This window comes from Eriocheir sinensis, chromosome 57 (genome assembly GCF_024679095.1).
Source record: "Eriocheir sinensis breed Jianghai 21 chromosome 57, ASM2467909v1, whole genome shotgun sequence".
Taxonomy (NCBI): Eukaryota; Metazoa; Arthropoda; class Malacostraca; order Decapoda; family Varunidae; genus Eriocheir; species Eriocheir sinensis.
Window position 1 is genome coordinate 7,794,450 of NC_066565.1, and position 12,065 is coordinate 7,806,514.

General features: G+C 44.5%; 1 protein-coding gene and 1 long non-coding RNA gene across 15 annotated transcripts in view; one reads left to right on the forward strand and one right to left on the reverse strand.

The window, feature by feature from the left end:
- The window catches only part of LOC126984792 (uncharacterized), a 38,183-nt gene extending 27,430 nt beyond the window's left edge, over positions 1–10,753 (forward strand). For 2 of the 3 annotated variants that reach the window (XR_007737806.1, XR_007737807.1), the window contains exon 3: positions 10,670–10,753. This is a non-coding gene — a long non-coding RNA (uncharacterized LOC126984792). Of the gene's footprint in view, positions 1–10,585 lie in introns of all 3 variants that reach the window. The other variant, XR_007737805.1, reaches the window with a different exon arrangement.
- The window catches only part of LOC126984783 (zinc finger protein OZF-like), a 188,142-nt gene that overhangs the window by 175,568 nt on the left and 509 nt on the right, over positions 1–12,065 (reverse strand). For 11 of the 12 annotated variants that reach the window (XR_007737762.1, XR_007737759.1, XR_007737749.1 and 8 more), the window contains exon 2: positions 11,366–11,484. Coding sequence is in view for 1 of the 12 variants with exons in the window: in XM_050838884.1 (XP_050694841.1) it covers positions 10,304–11,329 (1,026 nt within the window). In the remaining 11 variants the exon portion in view is untranslated. Of the gene's footprint in view, positions 1–10,269; positions 11,330–11,365; positions 11,485–12,065 lie in introns of those variants that run through there. The other variant, XM_050838884.1, reaches the window with a different exon arrangement.

Genomic DNA, 12,065 nt, shown 5'->3' on the forward strand with positions numbered 1-12,065 from the left:
TCTGTCACCACTATTATCTCTGGAGAGCTTCACATGGGCGAGGGTGTTTTTGACACACTCCTTAGAAGGTGAGCACCAAGTCTCCCCAGGTACCCGTTTACCGACCATCCTGAAAGAAAGGATGAACAGCTGGGTGGGTTGCATGCTGACTGCCTGGGCCGGGATTTGGACCAAGGCCTGCAGATTTGTAGTCAGGGATGCTAACCTCTGCTTTTCCATCAAACTGGTGTTCAGGTTATTATTAACATAATTTGTATTAGCATTTAGTGTTATTTATAATATTTCCATTGATACAAGTTAATGTTTACATAATCAGTGTTGGTTTCAAGAAATGGGCACATGAAAAGGCTGTGTAAATTTTAATGAAAAAATATATAAGTAATATCTTAGTTATTTTGATTTCCTGAATTCTATACAACATAAGATTTTAATTATATTCTACAATAAAAGCTGTGTTCATTTCTGGGGCTGTGATGCATGAACGCCTCTCCGGAGTACAAAGGGATCCCCACGGGTCTTCAATGTACAGGTCTGCCTCCTGGCGGCCACCTCTCTCCTCTCTCCCAGTGAGTCGCTCTGTGAAGGTGTCTAAAGGCTGCCATCGTTGCACTCTGCAATAAAGATGGTGTTCAAACCTTGTGTCACCCACTCACCGCCATTACTAGTCCACTGCAGGACAAAGGCCTGTCCAGCATTCTCAGCCTCTACACGTCTGATGTTGATGTCTATAGTATTCCATCCTGCATGATCTTTACCTGGTCTTCTGTCTGGCCAAATTCATAATGTGCTGTGGATATAAATAATATTACTAAGTGAAAACACACACACACACACACACAAATATTGAAATCATTTACATATGTATGACTACCTGACATTAGGGGGGAACTGCCCCCATCATCCTACCCTCCAAGATTGCTATTTTATTTTTTTGTGTGTGCTAAAGTTGGTTAAGATTAATGTAATTAATGTGCTCTGCAAACCAGTTTTCTAAACTGTTTTCACAAGTCTTTTCCTAACTTTCAGTTGTCTTGGAATGGATATAAAGTTTCCAAGTAAAATTTCATCAAGAAGTATGGGAGGACGGCTGCCTGCGGCTCTGCAGACACTGAGCCCATCACATTCTCACTCTTGTTAAACACATCAAACCCTATCAGATAAACAGTAAAACCTAAAATAAAGCAATGCATGTTGATGTAGCAACTCTTACTAGTGAGGGAAGTTATTGGGAAAAAAATAAAATAAAAGGCACACTATTGTTCTTAACAGATACCATAAACTGCCAAGTGTTAGGTGTACACATTATATAAGAGAGAGAGAGAGAGAGAGAGAGAGAGAGAGAGAGAGAGAGAGAGAGAGAGAGAGAGAGAGAGAGAGAGAGAGAGAGAGAGAGAGAAAGAAAGCAAAAATGTTCCTGAAAGCCAAAATTCATTATGTCGCTGTCTCCTAAAAGCGTGGGTTTGCTGTAACAAATAGGAATTTGATCATAAATTCAGCCGTCGTAAAGCACGGGGACACACGCACACACACACACACACACACACACACACACACACACACACACACACATACAGTTACCTATCTCAATATGCACTACCATTTTTTTCTATTCCTAATTTGAGGGAAAAAATAAATATCTTTGACACCAGGAAATCCAGCACATATTATAAGGCTTTAAGGAAACTATGAGGAACATAACAAGGAGAATTATGACATGGAGGGGCAGTGGCTGAGTGGTTCACCGCGTTCAGGAGGTCCCAGGTTCGCGCCCCACCCACCACCACAAGGTGGGATATTTCAGTCAGCGCCGAGTGGCCACAGACTACCCCCATGCTGCCCTCAAGACCTCCTGCCAACCCAGACTCTGGAGTCTCGCTCTGAATGGGATCACAGGTGAGCTCCGGGGCACAGCAAGCAAGACGGCACCACTATAAACACTTGCCTGCACCATGATGGGCTGGGACCGACCATCAGGACCCATCAAGAAAGCCTACCGGCATAGCTGGGCGTTATCGCGATAAGTTATCGCGATACTTTATCGCTGATAACAAAATCGGATTATCGACCATCCGCTACTTACTTAACCCGGTAGCAGCGGGGATCATGTTTCTTAATGGTCACTCTAAGTGAGAAAAATGAGAAAAAATCATCACTCACGCAAACCATTTCATTATGTATATCAAAGCATTTGTGATCAGTTTATGTATCATCTATTTTGGGGGGGGGTTATATCATGGCACAAATTTGGCCCGTCACTGCTATACGGTAAAGCCACAGATTTAGCCTGTCGCTGCTACACGGTAAAGCCACAAATTTGGCCCGTCACTGCTACACAGTTATATATATATCGGTATCTTCGTTACTTTTGTAACCAAACATGCGATAATCGCTACTTTTTTTTTCCGCCTCAGAAAAAAAACGTCGTCTCCCTACTGCGCATGCGTGGCCGGTGTTGTATGAAAAAACTTTGGGGTATGAAATATCTTCGGTGATGAGATTTCATACTTAGATCATGAAAATTAAAACACTAGGGTGTTTTTTCATGCTATTCAAAAATCAATATAACATAGAGAAAAATCATTTAACTTTGCCCACAAAATTATTATTCACTGCCTCAAATTTGATATTCCATATTTGTTTGTGACCATGCCATGATACTGAAGGCACCCGGTGTTGTGTTATTTGGTGTCCCATTGTCAAAAGCTGGCGCTTTTGTTTACAAACACTGGTCTCTCGTGAACTGCGCATGCTCAGACCATTAAGTGTAGACCTGTACAGTCTCACAATGTTTTTTTAACACATTAAGAGTTGCTGGAAAGCTGAATCAAACATACAGTACCACCATCCTCGCTGTTTCAAGAATGACGTACACTCTGTACATATAAATACAACTCGTACACAGTGTCGTTCTAGAAACAGCGAGGATGGTGGTAGTGGTACTATATGTCTGATTCAGCCTTCCAGCAACTCTTAATTACGGTTTAAAAGCTTTGTGAGACTGTACAGGTCTACGCTTGCTGGTCTGAGCATGCACCATTCACGAGAGACCAGTGTTTGTAAATAATTTTTGACAGTGGAGACGCCAAATAACACAACACCGGTTCAGGCATTTCTAGTATTACCGTCCATATGTACGTGTCAACGTGTGGTTTTAAGGCTTTGTAAGTTTCCTAAAATACAGATAATGAAAATTTTAATTCATCAATGTTGTTCTATCTGAAATATCAATATAGTATCATTTTCGCCTATCAGACTTATCGCTAGCTAGTATCGGAATTGTGGATTTATATCGGGTATCGGTTATCGGTTATCGCCTATATTTGTGTCTCTAGTTAACGCATATTGGTTATTGCCGTTAAGGTTTTTCATTATCAGTTATCGGTTATCGGGAATAAGGTTTTGTGTTATCGTGCCCAGCTATGCCTACCGGTACCATAGACTAGAAAATAATAATAAAGAAATAAATCGGTCAACACACACACACACTCACCTCAGCAAGTTCCCCTTGCAGCTGGGTTGGGGGAGGCGTGGGTGTGTTCCCAGCACCAGCGGCCGCCCGGTAGGCTGAGGGGAGCTGCATCATCATGAGGGATGGCTGCTGCCTGAGACCTTCATGGGACAGCTGGGAACAAAACCTGCCAAGAGAAGATCAGTTAGCAGACAGCCACCATTCATCTGCCTGTTAGTAATGTGGGTAACACACACACACACACACACACACACGAGGGGGAAAAAAGGGAGAAGGGAAGAAAGGTTTAACCTATTAAATCTCAAGGGTCTTTTCTTTTAGTATTTTTTGGTAGTTTCCATTAAATTACATTCATCTGGTTAAAGAAAGATGCAACATAATGGTCTTAGCTTTTATTTTCCTTTAATAAGCTTGAAATCAGCTGTCCTCAAAAGAGGACACTGGGACAATATCATATCAACTGGGAAAATAAGGAAAGAAAACTATTACTATGTAATATTCTTTTTCATATTGATGCTGAATGTGATTGTTCGGTGATCGCTAGAACTAAAAATTGGACCAACATTTACTTCGTTAACTAGATCAGCTGTCGTTGAAAAGATAAGGTCAAGTTTATTATTTTCCCGAGTCGGTTCTTGAATGTATTGATGCAAATCACTTTCGAGTAAATTTGTGTACAGGTCGAGCCCTGTATGACAGTTCAACGGTTCACCCCATCTTTTCACTGGCAAGTTAAAGTCCCCAACAATTACTGCCTCGCAACTGCTACTTGTTTCTCATAATAATTCACTTAATGCGTGGTCGATATCAAGAGTCTGCCTTGGCGGTCTGTAGATAAGTCCAATTACTATCTTACAAGATTTATTTTTAATTTCAATGAAGACTGTGTCTACATTGGTTATAATATCTGTTTTCACGGATACTGGATGGAGAGAGTTGTGGATATAAAAGATAACGCCTCCACCCTGTCTGTTCTCTCTTTCATGACTAAAGATGGTATAACCCGGTAATCTATATTCCGCAATGAAATCTCTATTTGAAGTGTCTATCCAAGATTCTGTGACTCCGATGATGTGGTGATGATTTGTAGCTGCGAGGACTTCTAAGTCTTCAAATTTGTTACGTAGACTACGAGCGTTTACACAGCAAGCTTTAACGTGATTCGAGTCGGGGGTTTTGTGGGTTGAGTGCTCCCTTACGGTGGAGCTGCTGGTGTTCTCGCCTCCGCGTTTTTTGGCTTTCGAAGAGCCACTTGGTCACAGAGCAGCCTCCCGAAACGGGCTGCTCCAACAGGGTTTAAGTGGATGCCATCAGCAAAGAACAAATCTGAATCGTAGTAAAAACTGTTCCACAAGTTAGCGAACTGGACGTTTTCTTGTGAGCAAAGGGACTGAAGTCTGTTGTTTGTGCTGAAGGCCTTACTGTAAAAGCTAGATTCGGCACTGACCCTCGGGAGGATTCCTGAGATTATGATGTTACTGGCATCCATTTTACGTTTATACTGCTTGATCATGCGGCGGTATTTCTCAAGCAGTTCCTCAGAACGGGTTGTCTATACGTCATTTGTCCCCGCGTGAATGACAAAGAGGGTGTTTCGGTCGGCATTTCTCGTGACATAATCACACGCTGCGGTGATGTCGTCCAGTTTGGCACCTGGATAGCAGTAAAGTTTTCTGCAGCCATTTGATGAACGACCACAGAACTCAACCAGCTGGCCATGCACCATGGAGTCCCCAACTAGGCGAGTCTCAAACTCATCCTCCATGGTGTCTGCCAGCACCTGGAACCTATTGAAGGTAGTGGGGTCAGGTTCAACACGCTGTCTTTGTGCGTCCTTGCTCTTCTTCCAGGCGTCCCTCCTCTGCTTGATCTTTTAGACACCCGTCCCATGGCTGACAGCAGGCAAAAGGCAGGATACAGTGGGTAAACAACGTGTGGTGTAGCAGTATCAAGTGTCGGCGAGTGCAAGGCAGGCGGCATCTGTCCCTTTCAGCTACACAGGCACTGACTTCATTGTGTACAGTGCCCAGCCATCAGCCCACGCTCTCACACTCACCCAGGGTTGCCAGACTTCCCTAGAAATCAATAGATGTATGCTAACTTTGCTGGGTTTCTTATATAAACTTTTTAGTATGACTTTCTACAAATAACAAAACATGTCGAGTGGGTATGGAGGGTGAAACCACTTATAACTATTTTTTTGTCGGCCTGCTACCCGGACGCTCGCCTTAATGCAAACAGATGCCATGTTATGGAAATGGGGAAAAGTAAAAAAAGACAGAGGAAAACACACAGGATGGGAGAAGAAAACTTAAAGGTGGTACATGAAGAAAAAGACTTAGGAGTAACGATGCAAGACACACTATCCCCAGAAAAGCTTATAAACAAGTTATTTGGAGAAACCTACAGGATGATGCAAAATACAAGGGTATCATTCCATTATATGGACAAGGAAATGATGAAGAAAATTATAACAACGCTGAAAAGACCAAAACTTGAATACCTATGCTGCTGTTGTGTGGTCGCCTCACAAAAAGAAGGATATCAGAAAGTTGGAAAGAATACAGAGAATTGCTACTAAAATGGTCCCAGAACTCTCGAATATGACGTATGAAGACAGATTGAGGAGATGGACTTGACGACACTGGAACAAAGAAGGGAGAGAGGAGATCTGATCACGCTGTATAAGTTGGTAAATAAGTTTGAATAGGTGGATAGAGATGATCTCTTCTCTATTGTGAGAATGCAGGGGGCTGAGAGGACATGGAAAGAAACTTAATAAAGGAACCTGTTTAAGTGACTTGAAAAAGTATAGTTTTCCACATAGAAGTATTAACACCTGGAACAGCTTGCGGGAAGAAGTGGTGGAGGCGAGCAGTGTCCAGCAAATGAAGGAAAGGCTGGATGAATGTAGATATGGAGACGGGACTATTAGAGCTTAGCTTGGGCCCTGTACACTAGAAATAGGTAAATACAAACGAAAATAAAAACACCAAACCACAAACCCCAATCAAACACCTCCACACTAAGCATCCTTCTTCGACCGTCCATGTTGAGAGGAGGAGGAGGAGGAGGCGGAGGCAACTGGGGAGGAGGAGGAGGGCGAGGAGGAGAGGGCGGAGGCAACTGAGGAGGAGGAGACGAGAGTAGACGTGGAGCCGCCAGCGATGGAGTTGGCGGCTGTTCCTCCGTCCTTCCCTTCGGCGGCTGTGGAGGGTGACTTCTTGGCCGCTGCCGCCGCCTTGTCCATCTTCTACTTCCGGTGGATTTGGTACTCAGCGATGAGCCGGCAGGTTAGCATGAAGAACACCTGGGGGGGAGGGGAGGGGAGGTTACAGGGGTTAGGTTAAGGTAGGCTAGGGTAGAGGAGGATAGGTTAATTTAGGAGAGGTTAGGTGAGGTTAAGGGAGGTTATAAAAGGTTAAGGGAGGTCAGGTAAGGTTACGTTAGGGGAGGTCATGTAGTTTTCTTTTAGAGTTCAAGGGCAATAAAACAAAAAAGGCATAAAAAACACTAGGTCCTGCACCTGAACAGAGAGAAGGAAAAATGACATCGGGGCATAATTACCAGTGAGGGGGTGAGTCTCTCAAACTTGTCGCCCACCATCCAGTGATTGTACCTGGCGAACAGCATCATGAGGGCCAGGACCAGGTTGGCAAACTGCTTCACACGCTCTGAAAGACACAGAAACTGCTCAGCAAGGACTGTAGGCGGGCATCCTCAACACTTCCCCTCACATCAACTCTTTCCAAAGGCCAAGAAAAGGTATCAATTGCATTCTAATGACGTGAGGTAATCCAGCTTTCCAGACAGAGCAACAGATCAAAAATAGACAAACTATGTAGAGGAAACATTAGTTTGAGAAGGCTATAAGAAAATCCAGCTTTCCAGACAGACAACAGATCAAAAATAGACAAACTATGTAGAGGAAGCATTAGTTTGAGAAGGCTATAAGAAAATCCAGCTTTCCAGACAGACAACAGATCAAAAATAGACAAACTATGTAGACATCTTTTCCCAAAATTCAAAATGGCGCACCTTCACCCTGCCTCGGAGTCCCCGCCTGGGGGGGGGGGGACCACTCTATATACTATGATCAATAGTTTTAAGCCTGTAAAGAATAACCATTGTATAAAATGGAAATAAAGTTTCTGATTCTGATTCCTCTCCCTTCCATTCCCTTATCTTTTTCTCCCTTCCCTTCCCTTCCCTTCCTTTATCTTTTTCTCCCTTCCCTTCCCTTCCCTTCCTTTATCTTTCTCTCCCTTCCCTTCCCTTTCATTCCATTCCCTTCCGCTCCTTTATCTTTCTCTCCCTTCCCTTCCCTTTCATTCCATTCCCTTCCTTGACCTTCCATTCCCTTCTCCTCTCTTCCCTTTCCTTTCCTCTCTCTTCCTTTCTTTCTCTTCTTCTAATCAAAAATAGATTAGATAAATTCATGGACAGCGATATTAGGTGGGGTTAGATACACGGGAGCTTAGGTTCAAAGGAGCTGCCTTGTACAGGCCTACCGGCCTCTTGCAGACTCCTACGTTCTTATGTTCTTCCCTTCCCTTCTCTTCCATTCCCTTCCTTGACCTTCCCTTCCCTTCTCTTCCTTCCTTAACCTTCCCTTCTCTTCCTTCCCTTGACCTTCCTTCCTTAACCTTCCCTTCTCTTCCTTCCATTTCTCAACCTTCTCTTCCTTTCCTCTCCTTCCTTTCTCTTCCCTTCCTTAACCTTCCTTCTTCCTTCCCTTTCTCAACCTTCTCTTCCTTCCCTTCTCTTCCCTTCCTTAACCTTCCCTTCTCTTCCTTCCTTTCTCAACCTTCTCTTCCTTTCCTTCCCTTCTGTTCCCTTCCCTCACTCACCTCATCACTGGTTGGTCAAGTTATACACAAGCTCGGAGTGGAAGATGCACTGGTGAGGAGGCTGGAAGACCACGAGGGGCGGCGCCAGGCTCACCATTAGACTGGGGAGGTACACGTGGGTTGCTCTGCGGAGAAAGTGCGCACCAGGTTACCTATTCAATTTGTTTTTCCAGAAGAGAGAGAGAGAGAGAGAGAGAGAGAGAACTATCACTACAAGCTACAGAAACCCAGAGACAGAGACAGACAGAGACCAAATGAGAAGTAGACATAAAACAGCCATTATCAAGACACCTCTCCACCACAAATTGACCTCTCTCTTGGCCACTCTTTACTTTCGTCTATTATGGCAGCGGTGAGTAGCGGGCCTTTTTTTCCTATGCACTTTTTGTTGCCCTTGAGCCGTCTCCTTTGTTGTAAAAATAAATAAATAAATAAAAGCTACAGAAATCCAGAGAGCCAGACACACAGAGAAAATGAGACAGCAAAAGGAAGAAGAAGAAATGAAAAGGGAAAACTAAGACAAGGAGAGGAAGAGAGAAATGAAAAAGGAAAAGAATGAAAGGAAAACGGTGAAAAAATAAGACATAAGAACAGAAAGAGAACAAAAAATGAGAACGGAGGAAAATGAAACAGGGATAAGTAGAGAAAGAGAAGGAAAGCAATACTACCAAAGAGACAGACACAGAGAAAATGAGAAGTAGATAAAACAACCATTAGCACTAAAAGCTACAGAAATCCAGAGAGAGACAGACACAAACAGAGACAGACAAAGACAGACACAGAGACACAAACAGAGACAGACACAGAGAAAATGAGAAGTAGATAAAACAACCATTAGCACTAAAAGCTACAGAAATCCAGAGAGAGACAGAGACAGACAGAGACAGACAAAGACATAGACAGACACAGAGACACAGACAGACACAGAGACACAGACAGACACAGAAAAACAGAGACAGACAAAGACATAGACAGACACAGAGAAAATAAAAACAGAAAAAAACAACCATCACGAAAAGCTACAGAAATCCAGAGAGAGACAGAGACAGACAAAGACACAGAGAGACAGACAGAGAAAATGAGAAGCAAATAAAACATCCAGAGAGACAGAGACACACAGGGAGAGAAAATGAGAGAAAAACAGAGACAGACAGAGACAAAGAGAGACCCAGACAGAGAGAGAGAAAATGAGAAGCAAATAAAACATCCAGAGACACAGACATAGACAGACCCATCAATTAAAAGCCACAACCAGAGATAGAGACAGAGAGACATGCGAACAAAGAAAAAACAGGGTCGCCAACTCACCAATCAGCTCCAGGGACGAGGAGTTCAGTAGACCGTACTCAAGCCTCATAATGATGTCACCGTCCGGGTCCTGCTTGTCCTTCTGCAAACACCACCAACAGCGAGGTAAAAAGTCGCTGAGTCAAATCCTGCCACATCACACCACACCCAGCCGCACCACACCACACCATACCCAGCCACACCACACACCACACCACACCATACCCAGCCGCACCACACACCACACCAAACCCAGCTGCACCACACACCACACCCAGCCACACGACACACCACACCACACCATACCCAGCCGCACCACACACCAAACCCAGCCGCACCACACACCACACCACACCACACCATACCCAGCCCCACCACACCACACCACACCCAGCCGCACCACACACCACACCCAGCCTCACCACACACCACACCACCCCACACCCAGCACCACAACACACCATACCCAGCCACAGCACACACCACACCACACCATACCCAGCCGCACCACACACCACACCACACCACACCCAGCCACACCACATTACTCTCCCTTTTCCTTCCTTGGGATTTCCTTCCCTTTCCTTCCCTTCCCGTTCTTGGGCTAGCCTTCCCTTCCCTACTGCAGCCTTCCCTTCCTCTCCCTCCCATCCCCTTCCCTACCTTGGTCACTATAACTACTGTAGGCAGACACACTTCAGAAGTGGATCTTCATGTGCCTGGCAATGTCTCTCTTTGTCTTAAAGAGCTTTCCACAAACATCACACTTGAACTCTCTAAGGCCATAGTGCCTGAAGACATGTCGATTGAGTTCCTGCTTCACACTGAACCTCTTCCCGCACTCTTCACACTCATGACTTTTTACACCAGTGTGTGTAAGGGTGTGTGTATCAAGATGACTCTTCCGGATGAATTTTTTCCCACATTCCTTACATTCATAGTTCTTCACACCAGTGTGTGTAAGGGTGTGTGTATCAAGGTTACCCTTCAGGGTGAATAGTTTCCCACATTCCTTACATTCATAGTTCTTCACACCAGTGTGTGTAAGGGTGTGTCTATCAAGGTTACCCTTCAGGATGAATTTTTTCCCACATTCCTTACATTCATAGTTCTTCACACCAGTGTGTGTAAGGGTGTGTCTATCAAGGGTACCCTTCCGGTTGAATTTTTTTCCACATTCCTTACATTCATAGTTCTTCACACCAGTGTGTGTAAGGGTGTGTGTATCAAGGTGACTCTTCTGGATGAACTGTTTCCCACATTCCTTACATTCATAGTTCTTCACACCAGTGTGTGTAAGGGTGTGTGTATCAAGGGTACTCTTCTGGATGAATTGTTTCCCACATTCCTTACATTCATAGTTCTTCACACCAGTGTGTGTAAGGGTGTGTGTATCAAGGTGACTCTTCTGGATGAATTGTTTCCCACATTCCTTACATTCATAGTTCTTCACACCAGTGTGTGTAAGGGTGTGTCTATCAAGGGTACTCTTCTGGATGAATTGTTTCCCACATTCCTTACATTCATAGTTCTTCACACCAGTGTGTGTAAGGGTGTGATATCTGAGGCCATGCCTTGTGGTTAATTCTTTTCCACACTCCAGACACACAAACTTCCTCTCTCCTTTGTTGCTGGAGTTGCCAGCAGCCAGTTGCTTCATCTGGTGACCACTGACCCTCCTGCCTCCTGCAGCAGTCTGCTCCTGCTTGTCCTGGCCACTCATGCTGCTGTCCAGCCCTGCAGATGAGGCGGCCCCAACCTTTGCGGAAGCTGAGTGTGTTGTTGTTGTCCTCGTTCTTTCCTTGTTGTCTTTTCCTCCACACACCAGCGGCCTAGGGTCCGTGGTCGTGGTCGAGGGTGGACGTGCCCGTGAGAGCTCTGTAAAAGTGAAGGAATTCTCCAATAGTAATATTGCCAGAAGAATGAATCGTTCCAAGAATAATCCGTCTAGTAAGCAGGCAGGTACAAAAACCAAGGATACTGTTGGATCTGGCAAAACAAGCCTTGCGGCTGGGGGCGGGGATGATCAGCTGACAGGGGCAGACGATAGCGACGCAGATAAACAAACAGACACATGCCCAGTCTGTAAGGTTAAGGTTGGTGAGGAAGACAAGGCTCTAGGCTGTGAACTATGTGAAATGTGGCACCACATAAAGTGTGAGGAGGTCACTGAGGCAGTGTATAATTTCCTGAGCAGCAATCAAGTAAGTAAGATTCACTGGTATTGTACCAAATGCGATATTGTTGCGGGAAATTGTTCAAACAAGTAACCAACACATCCAAGAGACAGGATAAAGTAGAAAGACGTATGGATGCCCTGGAAACTAAAACCACTGAGGCCTTAGAGGAGATCAAGAGTGATGTCAAGAATCTGAAGGAGGAAATTAGAGGTGATATCAGGTCTCAAGTGAAGGAATGAAGGAAGATTGTTCCAGAGTTTACCAGCGTGAGGGATGAAA